The sequence below is a fragment of the Schistocerca gregaria genome, chromosome 8, assembly GCF_023897955.1.
Source record: "Schistocerca gregaria isolate iqSchGreg1 chromosome 8, iqSchGreg1.2, whole genome shotgun sequence".
Taxonomy (NCBI): domain Eukaryota; kingdom Metazoa; phylum Arthropoda; class Insecta; order Orthoptera; family Acrididae; genus Schistocerca; species Schistocerca gregaria.
This window is the reverse complement of record NC_064927.1, coordinates 234,583,885-234,609,803: the sequence shown is the minus strand read 5'-3', so window position 1 is coordinate 234,609,803 and position 25,919 is coordinate 234,583,885. Positions and strand designations below refer to the sequence as shown.

The 25,919-nt window shown below is 39.4% G+C and overlaps 1 protein-coding gene across 3 annotated transcripts in view; it reads left to right on the top strand.

The window, feature by feature from the left end:
- The window catches only part of LOC126284590 (histone-lysine N-methyltransferase SETDB1-like), a 318,415-nt gene that overhangs the window by 124,637 nt on the left and 167,859 nt on the right, over positions 1-25,919 (top strand). For all 3 annotated transcript variants that reach the window (XM_049983633.1, XM_049983631.1, XM_049983632.1), the window contains one exon: positions 6,331-6,428. In XM_049983633.1, coding sequence (XP_049839590.1) covers positions 6,331-6,428 — 98 coding nt within the window. The remainder of the gene's footprint in view (positions 1-6,330; positions 6,429-25,919) is intronic.

Sequence of the window (25,919 nt, the reverse complement as noted above, 5' to 3'; positions counted from 1 at the left end):
GGGCAGAGGGGGTGGGCAGATGGGGTGGGTTGGGGAAGGGGGGAGGATGATGAGGAGGCAGAAATGAGGGGAGGCAAATGAGATGGCAGAGAGAGAGGAACGAAGGGCAATAGGAGGATGTGTACCGATAAACAGGAAGGAGGAGACGATCAGTGGGAGAGGTAGATGCAGGAAACAGGTGGAAGGTGTTAATGGATAGTGGGCAGATGGAAAAGGAAGAAAGGGAGGAGGATATGGAGAGAAGGGCAACATGAACAGGAGGAGGGGAATTAGGTTGTTGTTTCAGTGGAGAGGAGACTTACAGACAGATGGTTTAGGAGGGTATGAAGAGCCAGAGAGAGTGGAGAGGAGAAGATGGACCCAATATGCTGGAGGATAAGGGGAGATGGAGGAGGAATAACTGGCCACAGAAGGTAGGGGGGAGGAGGTGCAAGAGATACATATGCTGACATGTATGGGGTAAAGCCGTAGGGAAAAGGCTGGGATATATATGCAAAGCAGTCTGTATGTATGCATGTCCAAGAGCTCCTCCCAATACCTGCAGCGAGTTCAACCAAAGGTGGCACTCAAACAGCACAAACGTCACAACAGCGCTGTGGGGCTCATAACTTCTTACCTCCAGTATGAGCAGATGTATGGCAAACAAAGATTTTTGAACCCATTGGGTAGATGCTATGCATGCAAATGGACATGGATGAGGGTTGACATAATAGAGTAGGGGATGGACAAAGAGGGAAAAATGGGAAGTGGGGATAGAGTGGTTGGGAGGAATGAGTGGATGGGGAGAAAGGCAGAAATAGGTTGATGGGAAGAGTGAGAGGAGAAGATGGACAGAATTTATGTATGTATATCTGTATGCAGGTTCAGGATCTACTCCCATACCTCTTGTTCGATTTCAACCAAATTTTGCACACCAAAAGCACACTTCAGGAGTATCAGCACTGTGGGGATTATAACCTTGTAGCTCCAATGGGAGCAGAGATAAGAGAAAATTGTGTTTTATCAGCCCCTGCCATGGCTGCTCTGCATGACAGGCATGTTGTTGTATCATCATTGTGTTGTGTAGGGGCTGAACATGCACATAATCACAGCTGGGGGATGTTCAGATAGATAAAGCTGGGGATGAACAGAGAGAGTGGGGCAGGAGGGACTGGATAGAAAGAGAATTTGCAAGAGGGGGTGGTCAGAGAGAGGGAGGGCTGGTGGAGATGGACAGAGAGAGGAGCAGAAGGAGGGACAGAGATGGGCAGAAGAAGATAGATAGGAAGATGGGGAAGGAGGACAACACTGACAGGGAGAGTGGGAAGGAGGAAGGGACAGAGAGAAGGTGAGGATAAGATGGGTATGGAGAGATGGAAGAGGAGATAAAAGGATGTGAGGTGTGAAGGAGGGACTGTGTGGAGAGGTAGGCAGGAGGAGATGGACAGAGAGAGAAGGGGGAGGAGGAGAGAGAGAAGTGAAGGAGGAGTAGATGCACATGGACTGTGTGGAGAGGTAGGCAGGAGGAGATGGACAGAGAGAGAAGGGGGAGGAGGAGAGAGAGAAGTGAAGGAGGAGTAGATGCACAGAGGGATGGTTTGGGAGAAAGAAGCAGATGAGGAGATGATGACCAGAGGAGGCAATAAAGAGGGGGGAGGGGGCAGAGAGGTGGTGTGACGAGATGGACAGAGTGAGGTGAGAGAGAGAGAGAGATATGGGAAATAAGAGACGTGAACAATATTTGTCGAACACACATACATACATCAAGTGGACTTTAGATATATGTATGTAGATAGGTTTGTGTGTATGGGATCTTCTCCCAAACCCCTGGATCGATTTTAACCAAATTTGGCACACAAATAGCAAACTTCACAATTACCAGCACTGCTTTGCCTTGTCAATGTGTTTGGCAGGTCAGTCTACATGTGGGGAGGTGGCATGACTGGGGGGGCGGGGGAGGGGAAGGTTTAGATGTATATAGATAGGGATGGACAGAGAGAGAGGGGATGAATAGGGAGAAAGAGGGCAGGAGGGTGTAAATCAGAGAGAGAGGATAGGAGGGGATGGACAGAGAGGGGTGTGTGGGAGGCTAAACAGATAGAAGGGTGGTAGGAGATTGACATACAGAAGGGATGGAGAAGATGGGCAAAGAGAGGGGGAGGAGGAGTTCAAGAGAGAGTGTGGAGAGGAGGCAGTGGATAGTGAGAGGGTGAAGATGAGGTGGACATAGTGACAGGGAAGGAAGAAACGAACACAGAGAGTGGTAGAAGAGATGAGTGTACACAGGCGTAACTGGGGGGAGGGGCCAGCATATATAAAAAACTGTGTCTGTCTGTGAGATAGGTACATAAGCGTGCATTTCCTCCAAAAGCCCAGATCAATTTCAATCAGATTTGACATATAAACAGCACTCTTCACAAGTAACAGTATTATGAGAAGGAAAGTTGCTACTCACCATATATGGAGATGTTGAGTCGCAGGTAGGCAAACAACAAAAAGATTTTCGGCCAATGGCCTTTGTCAACAATAGACACACTCCATTGTTTGACTCTTCACAAGTATCCACATTTGGGGCTTTACAGCCTACTTGTTCCAATATGAACGAATTTATAGGCAGTCCCTGCCATATAGGCTTCCCTGCACAACAGGCATGTTGGAGTAGTATCCGCTTGCTTTGCCTGGCAGCCTACATATCAGAAGCAAAAAAAGCTGGTTTCAAGCCCTTGACAGTGTATGGATGAACATGACATAGAGAGGGTAGAGATTGGGGTGGGTGGGTGTGGGGGGGGGGGGGGGGGGGAGAGGAGGGTAGTGCATGGTCAGAGAACGAGGAAGATGACGAGATAGTGAGAGATGGGTGTGGAGGAGAACAACAGAAAGAGGGGTGAGGAGGAGATGGACAGAGAGAAGACAGAGAAAGATGGGAAGAGAGAGCTGAGGAGGAGATAGGCAGAGAGGAGGGATGGGAAGGTGGGTGAAGTGGTCTGATGGGGAAGATGGGCAGATAGGGTGGTGAGGTGATTGGTAGAGAGGAGGGGAGGATAAGATGGACCAAGAGAGGGAAAGAAGAGGTGCGTGCATTATGTGTGATACATACGTACGTGGGCAAAGACGGGAAAAATTAAGTCCCTTGTTCCTCTTCTTGTGAATTTAATTTTTAACTTTCTTTAATCAAATAGTGACAGGGAATGCATAATTGATTTTCCACAACTGAGATGTCAATGTTAATTCTGCTGGTCTTTTTCCGGTACATTATGTTTGCCTTGATTCAGGGTGTGGAGTTACTTTTTGTTCCAGAGGACTTGTACATTTTATCTTTTATATTCATAGTTCCTGTTTCGTTTTTCCACTTGAAAGAGCCAGAGATTCAGAAGTGTTTTATAATTTTGCTGTGAGTCACACTTTCCTGCTGTATTCTAATTTTGGCAAACATGCGTTGGATACGTTAATCTTTTAAAACATTTTTTAGCATTTTCAATTTGTTTGTCTGTATGTATTAAATTTGAATATTCGAACTAATTTGGAACAAGAGCACTCTGTTAATGTTCCAGTATAAAAAAAGTAATATCTGGATTCAACTGTGTGATAAATCTGTATTCCTGATTCAACTAGTTTCGTGGCATTAGAGCCTCATCTTCAGGGATACATATTTATTTCATAATACGTTCCAATAATAAAAATGTTTGACCATCTAGAGGTTGGTAGACCAGTTTAAAATATAGCAGAGTGCAGGGAACATCATCCTTATACAGGAAACCTAAGGCTTAACATCATCGTGACATGAGATAAGTTTGTCTAGGTGGCCACTCATGTTGTCATAGCAGTGTTAAACTTTAGTTTTCCTGTATCAGTCGTTTTAATTGTTCTCGTCGTCTTTTTACTTTGCCTGCTCTGCATATGGGGGATTTTTTTCTACATTTTAGAGACACAGTGCGGTTTCTGGGTCTAATTTTTGACTCCAGGTTGTCATGGCTGCCACACCTACGCGACTTGAAAGCCAGAACCCTGAAGGCACTGAACATCCTCAAGTGCCTCAGCCACAGATCTTGGGGAGCGGACAGGGCGTGCCTCCTTCAGTTTTATCGAGCTTTTGTGCGTTACGGCTTGACTATGGGTGCACAGTGTATGGTTCAGCGAGACTGTCTTATTTGCAGATCCTTGACACTGTCCACCATGCTGGGATTCGACTGGCCACGGGTGCTTATCGGACAAGTCCCATGCCCAGCCTCTGTGCTGAGGCAGAGGAACCGCCACTTACCATCTGGCGGCAGCTCCTGCTGCTGTGCCAGGCTTGTAAGTTTCTTGCAGCTTTCACTTCGCCTGCTCACCATCTTGTTGCTCATTCACTTCTGGACCGCCTTTTTTCCCACCGTCCCCAGGCCACGTTGCCGTTTGGGATGTGAATGCAACGTGTGCTAGAGTCCCTTGGTGTGGAGTCTGTACAACCCCAAATCCTGGGTTTTAACCGCCTACCACCCTGGTTACTGAAGAGTCCCGGAGTGATTTTAGATTTATTGCAGTACAAGAGAGATTGCACTCCTGCCATAGTTTCTAATGCAGCATTTTCTGCCATTTTATCTGAGCACCATGACTGTGTAGCCGTTTTTACGGATGGGTTGAAACAAGGGGATTCCGGTGGTTGCTCTGTTGTTTTTCCGGATTGTGTCCTCAAGGTCCGACTGCCTAAGACTTTTACTGTCTTTGATGCAGAATTGTCTGCGATCTTGCGGGCACTGGAGCAGGTGAGACACTCTTCCTGTCCTAAATTTCTTGTCTGTTTCACTAAGTGCCCTTCACTCATTGCAACATTTGTATCCAGCAGATAAAATAGTCCAGACCATCCAGGATGCCCTCCTCCAACTACAGCGATTGGAGAAGGTGGCGTCTTTCTGCTGGGTTCCGGGGCATGTCGGCATTGCTGGGCAGATCTCGCAGCCAAGGAGGCGTGTCTCGATCCACAAGTATCTCAATGTGCTATACCCCTGCACGCACTTACCTCGCTGTTGAGCTCACGAGTCATGTGTCGATGAGAGAATGAGTGGCTGGAAGTGACTGACAAGAAGCTCCGTATAGTTAAGCCCACAATGCGTGTGTGGTGTACTTCCTATCAGCCCCGTCGACGGGACGAGGTTCTCCTCACTCGGCTTCGGATAGGCCACAGCCCTATGATGCATGGCTTCCTGCTCCGGCGGGAGGACCCTCCAGTGTGTGGTGCTTGTGGCGTTCAGGTCACTGTGTGCCACGTTTTATTGGATTGTGTTTTATTTTCTGACCAGCGGGCCGCGGCTGACTTGCCAGCGGACCTGCCATCTCTTTTAGGCAACACTCACATGGCTGTGGTTAAAGTTTTAAAGTTCTGTGCCATGTTGAATGTTTTTACAAAGATTTTAGGGATAGGATCTTAATTTGCTCACTTTGTGAAAAGCTCGCCCATATTTTATTTAAGTGGCCAGCCAATGAGAATTTCCTGTGGCATTCTTGTTGCTATGTTTTCCCTTTCCTTACGTTTTACTTTCTTATGTAGCGTTTACCTTCTTTTCCTGCTTTCTTTGCGTGTGCGCTTCAGTTTTATTAGGTCTGTCCACATTCATTCCTTTTAATGTGTGTCAGGGCGCTGATGACCTCAACGTTGAGCGCCCATAAGCCCCAACACACACACAGACACTTCTTGTATCAGGATGATGATCCCAGCATTCTGCTCTATTTTAAGTTGGACTACCGATTTCTTGATGGTTGAACATTTTCATCACAATTGGACAAAGAATGTTGGGTCATCTACAGCTAATCATTTGGAGTACATTGTGATTTGGAGTATCGCTGAAGATGTGGCTCCTAACACCACAAAACTAGTAGGATCAGAAGTAATGATTTATCATACAGCTGACACAGTTTTATTAACCGTGATGCAATTCTACAGCTGATGATGCCCACAATACAAAATTTGCTGCAGTTTCTGGCTGAATTGTATTGCAACTTTTCATTAAATAAATAAATAAATAAATAAATAAGTGTTGCTTTTGGGAACACACAAGATATCATTGTAGGCCTGGTCTGAAATCATGAATATGGACATTATCTGATGCTGAAGACTATTTCAGAATTAGGCGCAATATGATTCTAATATTGCGTTTATCTTTCCGATGAGCAAGACTAAAAGTCTTATAACTACATTATCTACCTTACATTAAAAATTTTATTTTTCTTCATTGACATACTTATAATGTAGAGCTAAAAGCAGAGAAAGCTGAAGTGGGGCTTACTCTCTGTTGTTCAACCAATTTCCCGTCACAAAATGTGGGATTGTTCGTTTTATCTCCACATTTCATTTATATTTTCTTTTTTCTTTTACAGAGGAAGCAAAAAAGTTTACAGATGAAATAGATGAAGCCCAGAGAATAATTGATAGATTCAGAAGAGAGTTTTATGCAGCTTGCAGTGCACCAATTAAGGTATGTGCTGTAATTATCAGGCAAATTATTCGTTGCATTGATACTGAAGTTGGTCACATTGTGAAGTTATGGAAAACTAGTAACATTTGCAAATAGTTTTCTGACTACTGATGTGGTTCTGTGGTTCTAGAATTGAAATAGCATTTAGTAGTAGCAAAAAGTAATTCCCTTCTTATTTATTTTTAAAAAAATGCTGAGATACCTCAGTGTAAAAGACCATGACTTATTTCTTTCCTCAATCTCCAATGAAGACATCTTTTAGTCCACATCATGTAGGCTGTGTTTTTGTAGTCTTAAGTCCAAAGTTTGCTTTTATGCAGCTCTTCTCACTAGTCTATCCTGTACAAGCCTCTACGTCTTACAGTAAATACTGCAACATACCAGCAACATTTGTATAATCCAAAATTCTACTGGTTCTTGTAGTCCATTGAAAACAGTAAATTGTAACATAGCCAAATTTTAAAGCATTACATAGTTTTGCTTTCAATCTAGTCCCAAGTGTGCACTCTCATGTCATGAAATGAGTTTTCAGCTTGTTGTTGTTGTTGTTGTTGTTGTTTTCAGTTGGATGCAGCTCTCCATGCTACTCCATCCTGTGCAAGCTTCTTCATCTCCCAGTACCTACTGCAACCCACATCCTTCTGATTCTGCTTAGTGTATTCATCTCTTGATCTCCCCCTATGATTTTTACCCTCCACACTGCCCTCCAATGCTAAATTGGTGATCCCTTGATGCCTCAGAACATGTCCTACAAGCCGATCCCTTCTTCTGGTCAAGTTGTGCCACAAACTTCTCTTCTCCCCAATCCTATTCAATACTTCCTCATTAGTTATGTGATCTACCCATCTAATCTTCAGCACTCTTCTGTAGCACCTCATTTCAAAAGCTTCTATTCTCTTCTTGTCCAAACTATTTATCATCCATGTTTCACTTCCATACATGGCTACACTCCATACAAATACTTTCAGAAATGTCTTCCTGACACTTAAATCTATACTCGATGTTAACAAATTTCTCTTCTTCAGAAACACTTTCCTTGCCATTGCCAGTCTACATTTTATACCCTCTCTACTTTGACCATCATCAGTTATTTTGCTCCCCAAATAGCAAAACTCCTTTACTACTTCAAGTGTCTCATTTCCTAATCTAATTCCCTCAGCATCACCTGACTTAATTCGGCTACATTCCATTATCCTCGTTTTGCTTTTGTTGCTGTTCATCTTATATACTCCTCTCAAGACACTGTCCATTCCGTTCAACTGTTCTTCCAAGTCCTTTGCTGTCTCTGACAGAATTACAATGTCATCGGCGAACCTCAAAGCTTTTGTTTCTTCTCCATGGATTTTAATACCTACTCCAAATTTTTCTTTGGTTCCTTTACTGCTTGCTTGCTTTTCAGCTAACATTGACAAATAGGTTTCTATGCACATGTTGTTGGTTTGTGTGGCTTTGGGTAAATGGTGGTAAAGCGTTATCACATCGGGTTGGAGGTAACCAGTGGTGAGCTCTTAAAGTCAAGATGCATATATGGTAGAAAATGCAATTTGCTGCTGCTCTCTCTCTCTCTCTCTCTCTCTCTCTCTCTCTCTCTCTCTCTCTCTCTCTTTACTCTTTTCAGACATCTAAAATACGTTTTTCTTGCATTTCTCTTTATAGTTGCCACCTGTCTACACGTGTGTGTGTGTGTGTGTGTGTGTGTGTGTGTGTGTGTGTGTGTGTTATTGTTCTTCACTTTCACTGGGGATAGCAATGTCCTAAGTTAATCTTATAACTGATATCCTTTCACCCCAAATTTTAATGCCATTAAAGAACATCTCTAGAGTCTTCACTTCATACAGGGTCTTGAAACTTTGTGTTTTTGTTGGAACTTGCTATCTTTCTTAAGATTTGCCAATTAATGTGATTTAGAATTCCCAATACACACTTTCAAGAGTTAAACAAATCTGTTGCCATTCATGTTGACCTAATGTGATCATTCCTTTTCATATTACCACAAATGATTAGACATAGCTGTTTTTATGAGTTAGCTGATTCCAGTTGTGACTCATCGATGTTGTAGTCACAAGATACTACTTTTGTAAGTTTTGCGAATGACACAGTTTTATGTTTATAAACATGTAAAACACGTAAATAATGACACCATTCTCAAGCCAAAATCTGACTAGATATTTGTACAGGTTTTCTCATATTGTGAAATAGTTGTTAATTAACCTGTCTAAAGCATATCCAGTTTGTGGTCTCAGGTGGAGCCTTGTAGCATAGTTTGAGGTTATGTTGGAAGATGAAAGCATTGTTGAGAATTGGTGGAGTCAAGAAATATGATTCTGACAACCTGATTGTGGTAAAACATTGATGTGCAGAATAACGGGATGCCAAGGTTATGTCACAAGGTGATAACTATATGCCTTCGGGTTACGTGAACAAGGTGAAAATAGGTTATTTTCCTGCGTTCAAAAGGAAATTATCTTATTTATAAGTCATTGCCTTCTGCCTTTGCCATCTTCTTTCACACAAATACTTGTAACAAACATTCCTAAAGCACACTTAAATGTAAGTGCATTGGTGGCCTTTCAGACATTTTTACCAAGTTCTCTGTGCTAGAACCATTGCAGTGCAATTCATGTTGTCCTATTTGCTGCAAAGATTTTTTTGTGATCTGAGTGAGTTGATATGGCCTGCTACGATTTTTTATTCTGTGCCAGGGTACCGACCCTAGATGATGGAGTTGGTGGTCATGTGTGTGAGAGGTGTGCTTGCTTGCGTGTGTGTGTGTTTGGGGAGGAGGGGGGGGGGGGGGGGTTGTATTAACTGACGTAGGCTTTGGTGAAAGCTATATGAGAGTGTCATCAAACATTAAATGCTTAGGTTTGTGCATCCTACATCACTTGGTATGCATATTAGTTCATCTGGATATGTCCCATCCTACAGTGTTTACCATCTCTGTACTCAGTGTATTTGTGTATTTGTATTATGATCTGATCACGACTTTTGTCTCATGACTACTGGAAATGATGCGCTTGTTACTAGGCAAATTGTAATCAGATTTTAAGATGCAAATTAAATGAAACAAGACATTGTTCGTAAGGGGAATTGGAACACCCTATCCTGAATGTGTTAAATTTAGTGACTAGGCTTCCCTGTACTTCAAGAACCACTGTAGCCATTGACATGAAACTTTTACAGGACATTAAACTGCATATTTCTGAGCCTACTGAACTACAATAATTGCATTTCAGCCACACTTTCGGAAATACAATTTTTCCATTGTTGTTGTTGTTGTTGTTGTTGTTGTTGTCTTCAGTCCTGAACTGGTTTGATGCAGCTCTCCATGCTACTTTAACCTGTGCGAGCTTCTTTATCTCCCAGTACCTACTGCAGCCTACAGCCTTCTGAATCTGCTTAGTGTATTCATCTCTTGCTCTCTCTACGATTTTTACCCTCCACGCTGCCCTCCAGTACGGAATTGGTGATACCTTGATGCCTCAGAACATGTCCTACCAACCAATCCCTTCTTTTGGTTAAGTTGTGCCACAAACTCCTCTTCTCCCCAATTCTATTCAATACCTCCTCATTAGTTATGTGGCCTACCCATCTAATCTTCAGCATTCTTCTGTAGCACCACATTTCTCTTCTTGTCTAAAGTATTTATCGTCCATGTTTCACTTCCGTACATGGCTACTCCATACAAATACTTTCAGTAACAACATCCCGACGCTTAAATCTATACTTGATGTTAACAAATTTCTCTTCTTCAGAAACGCTTTCCTTGCCATTGCCAGTCTACATTTTATATCCTCTTTACTTCGAGCATCATCAGTTATTTTTCTCCCCAAATAGCAAAACTCCTTTACTGTTTTAAGTGTCTCATTTCCTAATCAAATTCCCTCAGCATCACCCGACTTAATTCGACTACATTCCATTATCCTCGTTTTGCTTTTGTTGATGTTCATCTTATATCCTCCTTTCAAGACTTTGTCAATTCCGTTGAACTGCTCTTCCAAGTCCTTTGCTGTCTCTGGCAGATTTACAATGTCATCGGTGAACCTTAAAGTTTTTATTTCTTCTCCATGGACTTTAATATAATACCACTCCGAACTTTTCTTTTGTTTCCTTCACTGCTTGCTCAATATTCAGATTGAATAACATCGGGGATAGGCTACAACCCTGTCTTACTCCCTTCCTAACCACTGCTCCCCTTTCATGTCCCTCAACTCTTATAACTGCCATCTGGTTTCTGTACAAATTGTAAATAGCCTTTCGCTCCCCGTATTTTACCCCTGCCACCTTCAGAATTAGAAAGAGAGTATTCCAGTCAACATTGTCAAAAGCTTTCTCTAAGTCTACAAATGCTAGAAACGTAGGTTTGCCTTTCCTTAATCTAATTTCTAAGATAAGTCTTAGGGTCAGTATTGCCTCACGTGTTCCAATATTTCTACAGAATCCAAACTGATCTTCCCCGAGGTCGGCTTCTACCAGTTTTTCCTTTCATCTGTAAAGAATTCGTGTTAGTATTTTGCAGCCGTGACTTATTAAAGTGATAGTTCGGTAATTTTCACATCTGTCAACACCTGCTTTCTTTGGGATTGGAATTCTTATATTCTTCTTGAAGTCTGAGGGTATTTCGCCTGTTTCATACATCTTGTTCACCAGATGGTAGAGTTTTGTCAGGACTGGTTCTCCCAAGGCCGTCAGTAGTTCTAATGGAATGTTGTCTACTCCCGTGGCCTTGTTTTGACTCAGGTCTTTCAGTGCTCTGTCAAACTCTTCACGAAGTATCGTATTTCCCATTTCATCTTCATCTACATCCTCTTCCATTTCCATAATATTGTCCTCAAGTACATCTCCCTTGTATAGACCCTCTATATACTTCTTCCAACTTTCTGCTTTCCCTTCTTTGCTTAGAACTGGGTTTCCATCTGAGCTCTTGATATTCATACAAGTGGTTCTCTTTTCTCCAAAGGTCTCTTTAATTTTCCTGTAGGCAGTATCTATCTTACCCCTAGTGAGATAACCCTCTACATCCTTACATTTGTCCTCTAGCCATCCCTGCTTAGCCATTTTGCACTTCCTGTCGATGTCATTTTTTCAATTACATAGTTAAAATTTTATGTACTTTTTGTAAGTTATCCTAAATAATTTTAATTATACATAACACCATGTTCTTCTTTTAATTCAGTAGACTCAGGATACGTATGTTATTACTCCAGGGAAATCTGAATACTGTACTCAAAACGATTTCTGAGATTTAGGGAAAAATGCAACAAAAAATGTAAATTTTTCAGATTCTAAAGTTTCAAAAGACTGTAACTCACTTAATACGTGCTTATTTTTTTATTTTTAGTTCTTAGAAGCACCCTGCATTGTACTTTATATCATCCTCTTGATCTTTTCCCAAGTCTTTTCTTCTTTCTGGACTCCTTAGTGGCCAACTGCGCTGCATACTCTGCCTTATTAATGCGATCCTTGTCCGTCCGCTCTAGTTCTCTGGTGCAGTTTGCTCCAGGATTAATTCCCATATGCTGTAGCACTTTCAGCCTTTCGATGTTGCCAACATTGAAAGCAATAACAGTGTCACTGACCCCCCTCCCCAATTAAGTGTCTTTGTTGCAACAAAACATTTTTTGGTGAGTCCATATAAGATTATTGAATGCCTCATTGGGATATTGAGTTTGACCATGCAGACACTTCTTCAGTAGTTCAGGATTTGCCAGGTCTCTGAAAATAAGTTTTATGATATCCATGACTGCTGCTGGGATGGAATGTTTATGGCTGTATTGACTGTTTGAGTACTGGGCATTGCGGTAAGGTCACCATGAAACAGGTCCAGGAGGGCAAAAGCAGTGTTCAGGTTTTTCATCAGTTGACAGTCTGTGGAAGAAGGTAGCCCATACTGCCTGCTTCATTTTCAACAAATCCTCAGTATTATTTCCAATGGGCATCCCATAATACTGCTGTAGTTCATCAATCATTTTGTCTGTCAGCCTGACTCTATGGTTTTACCATAAACAAGTTTCTTGTCTCCCAAACTTTGATTCAACTTCCTCAACCTGGTGCCCATCCTCTTCTGGACATGACCTTTTTGACATATCAATCCACAGCCTTCTATATAAAAAATTATCCATTAGAAATTGAAGTAATGCACATAAAAATTTTGACATTTTCAACGACAGGTAGTTTATACTTAAAAAAAACACCTTGGGAAAATGCAAATTTTGTAATGAGAAAAAATCCAAAAATGTGAAAAAAGTTTTTCCCATTCTAACTCCCCTTAAGCTGTATCACAACTGCCAAACTGCCATTTGTTATAGCAGTGAAGAAAAGCAATGTGGAAGTGAGTTAGCACAGTAAGTATTTTACACATTCATCTGTGAATTTGGCCTAGCTTATGTAAAGCAGAGATATTGTGAGTGATGACGTATTGTGGTAAGTTGTGTTGAAGACCACAAAGGATTGTGTATATCTAAGAGGAATATCCGTTATGATGGTGGCATATACAACTCTTGCTAGTACATTCATTATCAGTGAGTTTATAATTTCCATCCCCAGAAATTGATGAAAATTGTTCGAAAAGTCCCTAAAATAACTAGTGTCATCAGAATTTGATCAGCATCTTTGATAACCTATGTCACATTTCATAGTCTGTCATCTTTCCAACCTTATATAGCTCATGTCAGTCTGTGATGTTAAACCCCATTCAGTCAGTCTGCTGTTATTTTCTAAGCACAGTTTATGATCAAAGATAAAAAGGATACATTAGGTGGCAAAGTAAATCCTATGCTGCAGATATTTGATGATTGAGACCTAGTTTTTATGCGATGTCCATTAAATCATTTTGGGTGAATGCTGTAGTGATTCAGCTTACAGAACTGTGACAGATTTCTGAACACGGCCATATTTAATGTTCTTTTCTTTATGTGTCACACATATTGCATCCTAATGAAAGCATTGTTTAGTACAATGCCCTCAGTGGCACTGCTTGACCTTTTTTGTGCAGTTTCAAAAACATTTGAATGAACTACACAGGCACTCACCAGACCTGACTGGAATTGTACCACATGTATGCAGTCAGTTGTAGATTAATGAATTCAGTGCAGATTTTCTTTCTCATCCTCACAAACAAACCTGCATTGTATTACATGTAGTATGGACTCCATCTTTAAATAATTCCTAAGTTTCATGCATTTGTTCTGCAACCAGCAGCTCTAAATCAGCTTAAACCGTGCCCATTTCCTGTATAGTCATGTTCTTGCATTTGTTAGCATTATGTTGTTATTTAATTTCTACTCATTGATGTGTGCTTAACAATTATGACTGAATCTTTGAGGATAGTTTGAATAACAATGATTAATCTTGCTGACCTGTTTCATGTTTAACATTACCTAATGACGCACTTTTACAAGCTTTACATCATCTTCCAAAGAAAATGGGGTGAGGGTGGCGTGGGGCGAGAGAGAACAATGGTACAACCATGACCTCGTATTTGGGAGGAATTGGGCTTAAAAGCATTACTTTGATTCAGATGTTCTGTCGTTTCCCAAAAGTCTTTTCTTTACTTTTGAAGCTATTATATCACAGTCACATTTCAATGTGTCAGACACAGATTATTTTAAATACTAAGTTAAACTCAGGTATCACTTAATTATATTTGCTATTAACCAGAGTATGAAACTTAACATTCAGGAGAAAATTTGAATTTGGTAACTGTGAAAATATGATTAAGGAGACTATCAGTATTGTGAAATATGTCAGTTAATACATGGATTAGATAAGAAGTAGTGGCAACACATTGTAATTGATACCAGACTTTATTGACAGAAGCTCACCATATTACATGCCCTGCATCTCAATCACCTCCCTCACAGATGGACGATATCATACACCGTCATATCATCCATCTCCATTGAAATTTCTCAAGGACTGCCCTGTGGCATGGATGATGTCCACTTTTGTGTTGTAGCATGTCATGAAGAGGTTCCTTCATTTTGCAAACAGGTCATAATCACATGGACTCATATTGGGTGAATGTGGTGGATGCTATAGTATCATCCCCCCCCCCCTCCCCCCCCAGATACACAGTAGCTCCAACTAGGGTTTGTCACTATATGATATGGCAATGGTGTATCATTACAAACTTTACACAGTCCCCGAAAACATTATTGTTCACTCTGACCGTGTGCCACTTCAAACTTGATCCATACACACTGTTCGAGTTCTCTAAACACACTATTAGGTTGTGTGAACTGTCCTCCAGCACTTTGAATGCACAGATTGCAACTGACTCAACTGCAGCTGTTGCCACTTACCTGCACTACGTCAACTGACAGGTGTCAATGCAGTTTGAGGCACATCCTTTATATTATTGCAATGTTACCACTGCTTTTCATCCAACCATCATATTTCCGACATTTAAGTAGTTGAAGGTTTGCAACAATTGTTAATCATTTGTAACTGCAGTAGGCCAGAGTAAATTTATGTCATCAATAATTACCAGACGAAATCTTTGAGCACCAGACTCAGGAGACAATACATTCTTAAAAAGCAGTATGTTTTTGCTTTAGCTGTTCTGTTAAAATATATGTACTGTATATTCCCAGTTTGCACAATTATAATACAAATTGACTATAGTAAGTTAGTTTTTCTCTGAGTTTCCAAGACACTTTCATTTTAGTTTGTGTTGAATGCACACTAACCCACTATAAGAATTGCTGCTATTTGAGTGGCAATTGAACTATAGCTATTTAATGTAACCAAGGAAGAAGCACTTTTCTTCAAATTACTGGCTTCTCAAGTAATTTTGCTACCTTAAATAAAGCTTGATGTGAAGTAGAAAAGGAAGGAATAGTATAACTAGATTAATTTACAAAATATCTTGTCAAAAATGTATGAAACTGCTATTTTTGTTATATAGTCTGTCTTGTTTTCACAAAAAGCAGTTGTAAGTTAGTACAAAAAGGAAATGATGGTTGACATTTAAACTTAATTCAAAAAGTTAACTAAATGTAAGAAACACCCTTCCCCAAACCTCTTCCCTTTCGTCAAGTGGTGAATCCGATATGATCAAGAAGGAGCAGTAGAAAAATAAAAGCCCGTAAACACCGCTGACAATGCTGCAACTTAGGATAAAGCTGAAGTGGACAAGGTCAATTTACTGCCATTTGGGTAAATAAACCTTTTTTGGTTTTGCCAATCTGAAGCAAAATTTCATATTGCCTGTAACACAACTGTAATGCAGAATTTAATTCTTAATTAACACAGCTCAAGCCACTATTTGTTGAAAACTTAAAGGGTTTGGTAGGCAGCTCAAAGTCTAATAAATATTCATTAGCTAGTAAATTCTGTGTTCTGGGAAAGTGAAGAGTTTCAAATAAGAAATTAGGAACTGAATTGGAGTGAGATGATCTAAAATCAAATCAACTGATGATAAGAATAATAGGTCATGCAGGACCAAAAATACCATGAGCAAAGAGATCCTTGTGATTTCATGGTTAGACAAGGTTCCTGTCCTTAATTTGATCATTTCTGAAACCAATGTAGATAGAACTTCTCTCATGACAGATTGAATGACGGGAATGCCATCAGTTAATGGAGTCCAATCGACATCAATGCATAAGCTGTCATCAGTTTAGGTCCTCCCTTCCAGCTCTATCAATTAAGTGTGTAAACTGTCAAATTAGAACGTCAGCTGAGAGAGAACTGCAATCAGCCACTATAACATTCTCGTAATAAGTGCAGGAGGCAATTGAGATGCAATAAAAAATTGAAGTACTGTTATTACCATTTTCATTTTGATGTAGATTGTAGTCCAGAAAATGTGTTCACCTATGTGAATGGCAAAATTGGGGAAATCAGAAGGAGCAAAGACAGTAGTATTAAAATATTCTGTGACAAATGTCATAGGTGGCCAGTATCATTTATTTGTCAAAGATTACTACAACTCGTGACAATTGTTTTTGGTAGACGGTGGATAGGCAACTATCCCACAAAAAAAAGGGGGGGGGGTGGTTCTGACATGTGGTTCCAAATTAGATGAATGTCGACATAAGATTAAACCATAGTTTTCAATGCCCATTTGTTGTCACCGGAATTTCGAAAGGTGGCATCATTTTCACCTTTTTATTGATGTCAATAACAAAAGACTAGTTGATATCAACACTAAGATGGGAGTGGAAAGTTTTGAAGCAATTGAGACTGTTAATTCATTTATATCTCTTGTAATTTTCCTCAAATTTTACAAGATATTTCCAGACATAACCGAAATCTTATGTTGTGCCAAAACAAATTAAAACATGATGTTAATCATTACATTTCAACATATGTTGGCACTCCAGTCTTCTTCAACCTACACAAACTACATATTTCAAATCAGGAATTAAAGTACCAGTTTAAACACGTGTTCAAAAACACTGACACAAGTACATTTTGTAGTGATCAGCACAGAGAAGTGTATGCTTTTGAATTATTGCTGGTAAACAATTCACTTTTAATTATATTATTATATAGATCATTTATGAGGAACCTGGATTCCTTACTGTGCTGTCTGTCTCTGTCACACATCAACAACCAGTTAATGTCTGTGGTGACTTCAGTGTAGATTTTTCTAAAGGATTATGATTAAAGGATTATGATAGGAAAAACGATCTGGAAACCTTATTTGGATCCTAACATTTGCTCTCAGTAGTTAACTTTTCCAACATGGGTGGAGAAAGACAGTAGGTCCATAATTGATAATGTTTTCTTTGATGAGACACAAAGCAAGAAAATAGTTGTTTACCCAATGACAAACGCTCTCTCTGATCATGATGCACAGTTAGTATAAATCACATAGTGCGTTACAGTGTGAATACACCTCAGTGGAAGTCAGTAAGTATCATTAATGACTATAGGACAGATGTTTTTAAGAGTAGTTTACAAGAAACAACCTGGAATTTATGAAAAACCAAATGCCAATATAAAGTTTAATCTATTCCATGATAATTCATTTCAGTATTTGAAAACAGCTTTCCACATAAGCTAATCAGAAGGGACGTGAAATAGCCATGTAAAAAAACCATGGATCAACAAGGGGATTAAAGTACCTTCTGAAAGGAAAAGAGAAATGTATCTTTTGGCAATAACAATTACAGACCTTGCAGTAGTTGCACACTATAAAAACTACTCAAAATTACTATGAAAGGTTATTAAAAAAATCGAGAAACTCTTTCATAATGCCAGAAATCAGTATGTCTGGCAACAGAGTTAAGGCAATATGGAATATAGTGAAGCAAGAGAGAGAACAACTAATCACAGAAGAGGATAACATTATTATTGAATTGAATGGATGTGTTATAAATGACAAGTCACAGGTAGCAAATGATTTAATAATCATTTCATAAACATAGTAGAAAGCATAGGGACCAACAGTTCAAGAGAAAGATCACAGCAATATGTTGAAGAAGTAACTCTCATAAAATTATATCATGTGTATGTACCACCAACTTCTGCTTCTGAAATTAAGAGGGTCATACATTCTCACAAGAATAAAAGCTTTTTGATGGGGTTTCAAATAGAGTACTAAAAACTTGTTCCCATGTAATAAGTCCAGTATTATCCGAAATGCATCACTAACTCAGGGCATTTTTCCAGAGAGATAAAATATGCCATTGTTAAACCCTTCTTTAAGAAAGGTGATACGAGAGAAGTAAGTAATCACCAGCCTATTTCACTGCTGACATCATTTTCCAAATTTTTTAAAAGGTGATGTATTCTAGAATGGTATCTCATGTTGGCAACAATAATACCCTCAGCAAATCACAGTTAGGGTTTCAGAAGGGATGCTCTACTGAGAATGCCATTTACATGTTCACACACTAGATATTACAAGCATTAAATAACAAAATAGCACCAGTAGGTATTTTCTGTGACCTGTTCGAGGTATTTGATTGCGTGAATCATAGTATACGCCTAGATAAATTGAAGTTTTATGGAACTGAAGGTATATGCAAACAATGGATAATGTCATATCTGACCAAAAGAATGCAGAAACTTGTACTTAGTAGTAATTCAACCAACATAATCCAGGGACATAATTCTGACTGGGGAGAAATCAGTTATGGGGTTCCCCAAGGCTCAGTCTTAGGTCCGCTACTGTTGTGCATATATGCAAATGATCAACCGTCTAATGTACAAGAAGCAGAATTAGTTCTTTTTGCAGTTGACACCAGTATTGTAATCACTCCCAGTATATATACAGAAATGGTGAACAAAGTATCATTGACAGGTTTTCTGTGAATAGTCTCACCCTCAATTTCACAAAGACACATCCTATTCAGTTCTGCACCTCTAGGGATACTGCATCAGTGATAAGTGTAACACAGGGTGATGAAATAATACTTAGGGTGGAAACTTGAAATTTCTTAGGTGTCCAAATTGATGATAATTTAAATCGGAAAAACACATTTTGAAACTTCTAAAATGAGTTAATTCAGCCACATTTGCACTTAGAATCATTGTAAATTTTGGGAAGAGAGAAATGCAGTAAATTGACATATTTTTCTTATTTCATTGAGTAATGTCATATGGAATAATGATCTGGGGTAACTTATGTTTAAGGAAGGAGGTCTTCATTGCCCAAAAATGCGCTGTAAGAATAATATGTGGTGTTCACTCGTGATCTTGTAGACATCTGTTTAAGGAGTTGGAATAATCCACTAAAGTTCAAAAGAAACAATGAGATACATAATTACAATACCAGAAGAAAAAAAGGCACTCATTACTCAGCATTAAGGTTGTATTTACCACAGAAAGGAGTGCACAACACTGCAATAAAAATTTTTGACCACTTACCCAGTGATATAAAATGTCTAAGAGGCAGCAAGGTAAAATTTGAAAATAAATTGAAAAGTTTCTCCTTGACAACTCCTGTTCCGTAGAAGAATTTATATGTTTTTTAATGTATAAAAGGTGGTGGGTTGACGGACAATGGTGAATGAGAGCAAATGAGGACTTCTACAGCCAGACAGAACCTATCACAGCATCCATTAAGAAGAGACGATTGTTATTTTATGGTCATCTCATGAGGATGGACGGTGATCGACTAACAAAAAGAATATGGATGCAATCAAAGAAAACAAGGTTGAGATGATTACAAGAAAATGAGAAAGATCTTAGGCAGATTGGTATCTCAGAGAGAGAGATTCCTGACAGGAACACATTTAGAAGATTGGTAAAAAACTACCAAGGTTTTAAAGTGGCATCAATGTCCAAAAGACGGAGAGGATCCTTGTCTGAAGAGCATAAACAGGAACTTCTTGATGGCTCAAGAGATACTGGCAGGAAGTCAAATCTGGTACAAGAACAAGACCTAGACACTAAAATGAAATTGGTTGTTGCCACGCAGTCCATAGAGACTTGACTTGATAAAAAGTGGTGGGTAGGAGTGTATGTCTTGTTTTCATTTCGGAGGTGGGGGGCATAATAAGAAGAATAATAAATACTTGGTGATGTTTAGAGTACAAATAGATGTACAGATTAATTTGCAATATGAATGTTCCACATCATGACGATTTATCACGCAAAATGATCCATGGATTATGAAAGTTATTAACTAATCACCATGGGTCAGTCCTCTACAAATGATTACAATACCAGATACAGTATTTATGGACATGTTTGTGGAGATTATCATAATTGAAGTGACTACACACTATCAGACAACTGTCGTAGACCACAAATAGATAATGTTAATTTAATTCTTCATGGCTTTTTTCCCCCTTCGGTTAGTCTGAAATTACTTGATGGTTGACATGTATCATTTTCTGCTACAGTGTCGCCATATCAGCCACTGGTTATATATAGGTAACACACAAACATGGCATGGGACACTGCACAAATGCTGTTAATGTGGAGTAATGTTGGAAGTGGCCCCTGCAATGTTAGAAATATGAGATATTCTGTGACAGAAGACATGTTTTTTAGCCCTGAATTTAAACTTGTGCTCTAAGCGAACCACAAACTCGTGATGTGTAATCCATCCGTGTAAGTGATGGGTAACAATCTGTGGCAGAACTAAAATCACAATCACTTTGTTCACAATAGCAGATAGCATGTCTGGTTCAGTTGGTCATCCCCATCCCCACCCACTGGTGGTTAACCAGAGTGGTGAGTATGCTGGAAATTAAGAAGACATTTATATCTTTCATTGGTAATGCTGATTTGTAAGATATAACTCATTGTAAACTCTTTCGTAATATTTGTTCTATGACTTGTAAATAAAGAGTTACTAGACCGCAAATCACTGCCTACTACTGTCATTTACGGCAGTATAGAATCTGACAGTGATTCCAGTGGGCCCTAGAGATTTGTTCAGTTTTAACAATTTCAACAGTTTTTCAGTGCCATCAACTCTAACATCTATTTCACTCAACCCATTGGTGTCAGAATTAAATTGGTGCAGTACTTCTGGATTTTCTTTTGTAAAGGAGCAATTGGAGACAGGGGTTTGCACTTCTGCTGTTGCTTTTCTACTCTCAATTTCAAATCCTGCCTTGTCCGTGAGTGTCTGGACATTATGGTGCCATTAACCGTGTATCCGTATGATCAGAATTTCTTTGGGTTTTATGTGAGACCTTTCAATAAAATTTCTGCTATAGTACTCATTGAAGACTTCAGGCATTGCTCTCTTGATAGGCAAATGTTAGAATTTTCTTTACAATGACTGTATACCATGGAGAATCTAGCCCACCATGAATTAATCTACTAGGTACATATCTATCAACTTCAGTTAGTATCATTGACAGGTTCTGAATCTGAGCCACAGTTCTTCTGCATGTTCCTCTCCAAAGCTAAATTTTAAAGTTCCTTACCGAGATAAGACACAACTGATTCTTTATGTAGTGTGCTTAAAATATAAGTCCCTCTACCTGTTATAGTTGCCGATTGTACTTTGGTAATCGTTGCTACAACAGCGCCATGGTCACTGATAGTTTCTACATGGACATCCTCAGAGAGGTCAGGTCGTTTTGTTACTATTAGGTCCAATATATTTCCATGAATAGTGGCCTTCCAAACAATGTATCGTAGGTAGTTCTCAGAGAGAACATTTAGTAATGTTTTGCAGGACATATCACTGCTTTGCTTTGACACTGGCACAATTCAAAAACTACCAATTTTACTCTACCAACGCTTACAACTTTGTATGCAATCTAAATTAAGACATAGAATTCTGAAGGTAAAAAAATAAACACTAAGTCTGTGGACTCAAACTAAACATTATAATGATACTGCAGATGATTATAAAAGGAAGCATAAAATTTGGGGATATGGTTATGCTTAATTAAGTCAAGTAAGTCTTTCTTCTCTTTTTCTCACGTAATGGGTACTTTTGGCATAAGTGGATTGAAGTATCAGAGAATCCTTTGCTTTTTGTCTTTTCTTCAGCTGAGTATCAGTTTCCTTGAAGTCATTGTCCATATATGTATCACCTTTACAATTTTGATATCACTTATTCTGATAATATCTGTATTTTGAAATGGAGCTTCACTTTCTTCATGTGACACTTCAATAACAATGTATGGTCGACCAGTCTTTTTACCAGAATGGATTAAAGATATGAAATGGTCTGGTGTATATATTGAATTTCTTTTTAATACTCATTTTACCTCCCTTTTGATCATAGAGTGAGCACTATTACCTTTGTTTGGGTGTGTTCCTTCATCAAAAATGTGTGGATAATTGACATGATATCAGGAAATATATTAACAGCAAACTGATACAAACGAAATGTGTATCTGGTCTTTCGTTGGCCACTGCAATTGTCTGTATAGAAAAGACTTAGTTTGTTTCGTCATTGTAAGGGCTTTTTGTGTACCACAACCCCTTCGCCCTTGGTCCAAACAAAACAGGACACATCATTTGTTTTAAGATCATAAAAAGTAAGGTTGAATACAAGGTGGTCACTTTTATACTAAAATGCTGAGACACTGAAAAATGGCTTGCATGTCAAAACACGTCACTTTGGTGTTATAACAGTTTTCCTTTTTGTCTGTTTTCTTCCCTTTACCGGAGGTGTAAGAGAGTTGTAGCTTATTGCACCCCAGACCATAAGGCCTGGTGTGGGGCCAGTGTGTCTTCAACAAATGCACTGTACAAGACAGCTCTCATCAGGTCCACTTTGTACACATAAATGATAATCCCTTTCGAGCAGGCAGAACCTGCTTTCATCGCTGAAGTACATTTTGTGCCATTCACTCTTCCAAGTGATCCTCTGATGGCACCAGTTGAACTGTGCATGTTGATGCTGTGGCGTGAGTGGCAGACAGGTTAGAGCTGTGCGTGCGCATAGTTCTTCTGCTAATAACCACTTTACAACAGTTTGTGTTGACATGTGTCAGCTCACAAGCCCTCGTATCTGTGTTGTGGTAGCTGTACAATATGGTACTGTTGCCTTTACGATACGATGATCCTGGAGGGTGTCTGTCATGTGTGGACTTCCAGAACCTCATCTGTGGGTGTGAGAATGTTCACATGACCACTGATACCAGCATCGTTGCTCAACTGATGCGGCACATCCAACTTGGGTAGCAATTCTCCATCCCATGGCTCGGAAGGTCACAATTTGACCCTTTGAAAGCTTGTTCAGTTGGCTGCAGGAATGAAGAGTGCATCCCTGTGGAATGGTTGCCTGCTTGCTTCACATGTTTGCACCACACTGTGCCTTCTGACTGTGAGCATGCCGTATTAAAGAGTAGACACAGATGGTGCTCTGGTAGCTATGCCACTGCGCTATCTGTTGACGGATGTCGCTGAAACCATTATTAGTACATCTACTGTACACCAGGTGACATATGCAATCGTCAGAGAAAAATTGATCTCAGCTTTCCAAGTGTACTATTTTTTTCCAGCAGTGTATGTTCCATTACAGGAGGAGAGAAATATCTGGAATAATTTTCATGCTATAGTTTACACTTCAGACATAAAATATATATATTGCATCCAGTGAAGACAAAATGGTTGTATCTTGTTTATTCTTCCTTCACCTTGAGAAAATATGTCCTGTGCCAAACACAAACTGAGCACTGAGCAGTGTTGCTTTAGATCCCCCCAACAATAAAGTGCACTACTTCTGTCTTCATTTGGTCATGGCAATGTGCAATTATAGGCTAGCAGTAAGTTGTGTAACTTATAATACATTCATGTAATTTAGTTTAATAATTAATCACTATTTAGAGATTGCACTTAATCCTAATGTCATGTTTTCTGGTACTGCCATTACAGACTCGGTAACACCTTGAAAGTTTATTTATGTCAGCATCATTGTTAGACACACTCTGAATATGTATCAAATATTAAAGTAAATTTACAGCAGTATTAGGAAAAGTTTGTTCTATATTAATTTATTTATAAACAGAATAATATTCACTGCTAACTGATCAGTGGTTACATTGGTATTAACTTGCTTTAGTCATTCAGGCAGCTTGCACGTGAGAATGGCTTTGAAACTGGTATCATGTTTGTATGAAATTAGTGAATAGTAATTTATAGATTAATGGCAGAAATTTCTTTCAAAATGGTTGCATAAATAGTGGGAATGGTGCAATTTCTTTCAAAATGGTTGCATATATAGTGGGAATGGTGCAAGTCCGTAGTTGTGCTAGTGAACTCATGTACTCCCCCTCCTTTTACAGCAAGTTGAATCCACTTGTATCCAACAATAGACTTAGGTGACAAGTGAACCTTGGCAGAGACTCAAGAGTTGAGTCTTAAGGCTCATGGAGATGGTATGTTCGGTAATGACGTCACAGGACTTTCTTGGGTGAATTTAAAGTGAAGGTGTAGAGCTCATTTCTAATCTCTGATTTGCATAATCTAAAAAAACATTGTGTGCACCCCACACAGTGTCAGCTGCCTTTGTAACAGTCTCTGATGTGTAGTGCACACCTGACCCATTTAGGGGAGCCTTATAGTTGTCAACTGTAAGTTGCAAGTTCAGGACGTTACATGCTAGCTTGTCACAGAATCTTTGAAGTTGCTGGTTCCATCCTTCCATCCGAGTGAGAACCATGGTGCCATGATCAGTTCTCGGGACATGGCTGAAAATTGTAAGCTTTGTTGAGACACTATGCTCAAAGGTGGTTTTCTCAATCTTGTGTGCCAGTTGTTGGGATGATCAAAGTATGACCTCATAGCTCAGACACAGACACTTTTACTCCAATATGCACCTCAGTCTGTAGTTGATCGTTCCATATTCCCCCAGTGGTTGCTAGAATATCCTGTCAACATGTTAAATGAGGCCCCCAGCAAACACACTGAATGCAGCTAGTGTTTCTGCCCATCCATTGCTGCCATTTCTGTAGGGGGACAATTCAATATGACACATTGGTTCATGTCGCCCCTATACAGAGCACTTCATCTGACCACTGACACATCACTCACGGTAAAATGGACAAGTAGTGATAGATCCTGGATTTTCTGTAGAGGCAATGGGATCCAGAGGAGAGGATAGTACTTTAAGGTATGTCTCTTAGGAGCTCTCTCATTATACCTATTTGCAGCAGTTTCCAATTCTTTGGTTTGATTTCAAGCTGCTTACAAAACCGTGTTGTTCAAGAACAGCATTCACTGTTGGTACTCAGTTGTGACTGGTGCAAGGTTTTACAGAATTTTTAATTTCTGGATCTGTTAAGCTAAATATTTTACTAATTCCCTTTAAAACTGAAGCAGTTACTGTGCAAAACGAGTTTTCTATCAAGGCTATGGAAAAGTATGGGAGAAAAGATATGAACTTCCTATAAGTTTTTTGATGTTACCGTCACTAACAAACTTAAAAATAGCATTAATTTATGATACGGGAAGATGATTTGTACTCCTACCACAGGGGAAACTAAATGTAACATGACATATTAGCTATAATATTGCCACAAGCTGTGCTGCATGCCTCGTGGAGTAGCAGTTAGTGTTCTGGTCTGTCCTGCTACAAGTTGCCAGTTCAAAACGTGTGACCAGTTTAGATGGTTTGTGAAACTCTTTATGTTAATATAAGAATGCGTATTCTGGACTATTCCGTGTTTGCATAAATAGTTGTACTCTCCATCCAGGAGATGAGTTACATTCTGGCTGTATGTTTGTGTCTGTAATCTACTTTCGGTCCTAAGTGTTATTCTTTATTGATCATCCTGGTTTTGAAATTGGACTGGATTGTAGTTAAGACATAACAATATGTTCTACAGCAACTATATCACAGATACCAATTTACTACGAAATAGATTATACACAAAACTCGTAACTATCAAAAATTTTTGGAAATGTGCTTTTATTCACATTAATATATACTGAAATTTAGGGTGAATGATTATTTCAGCAGTAACTGTAAATCACAAATACTGATTTTTTTATGGTTGCTACGGTCGCAGGTTCCAATGCTGCCTCAGGCATGGATTTGTGTGTCCTTAGGTTAGTTAGGTTTAAGTAGTTCTAAGTCTAGGGGACTGGTGACCTCAGATGTTGTCCCATAGTGCT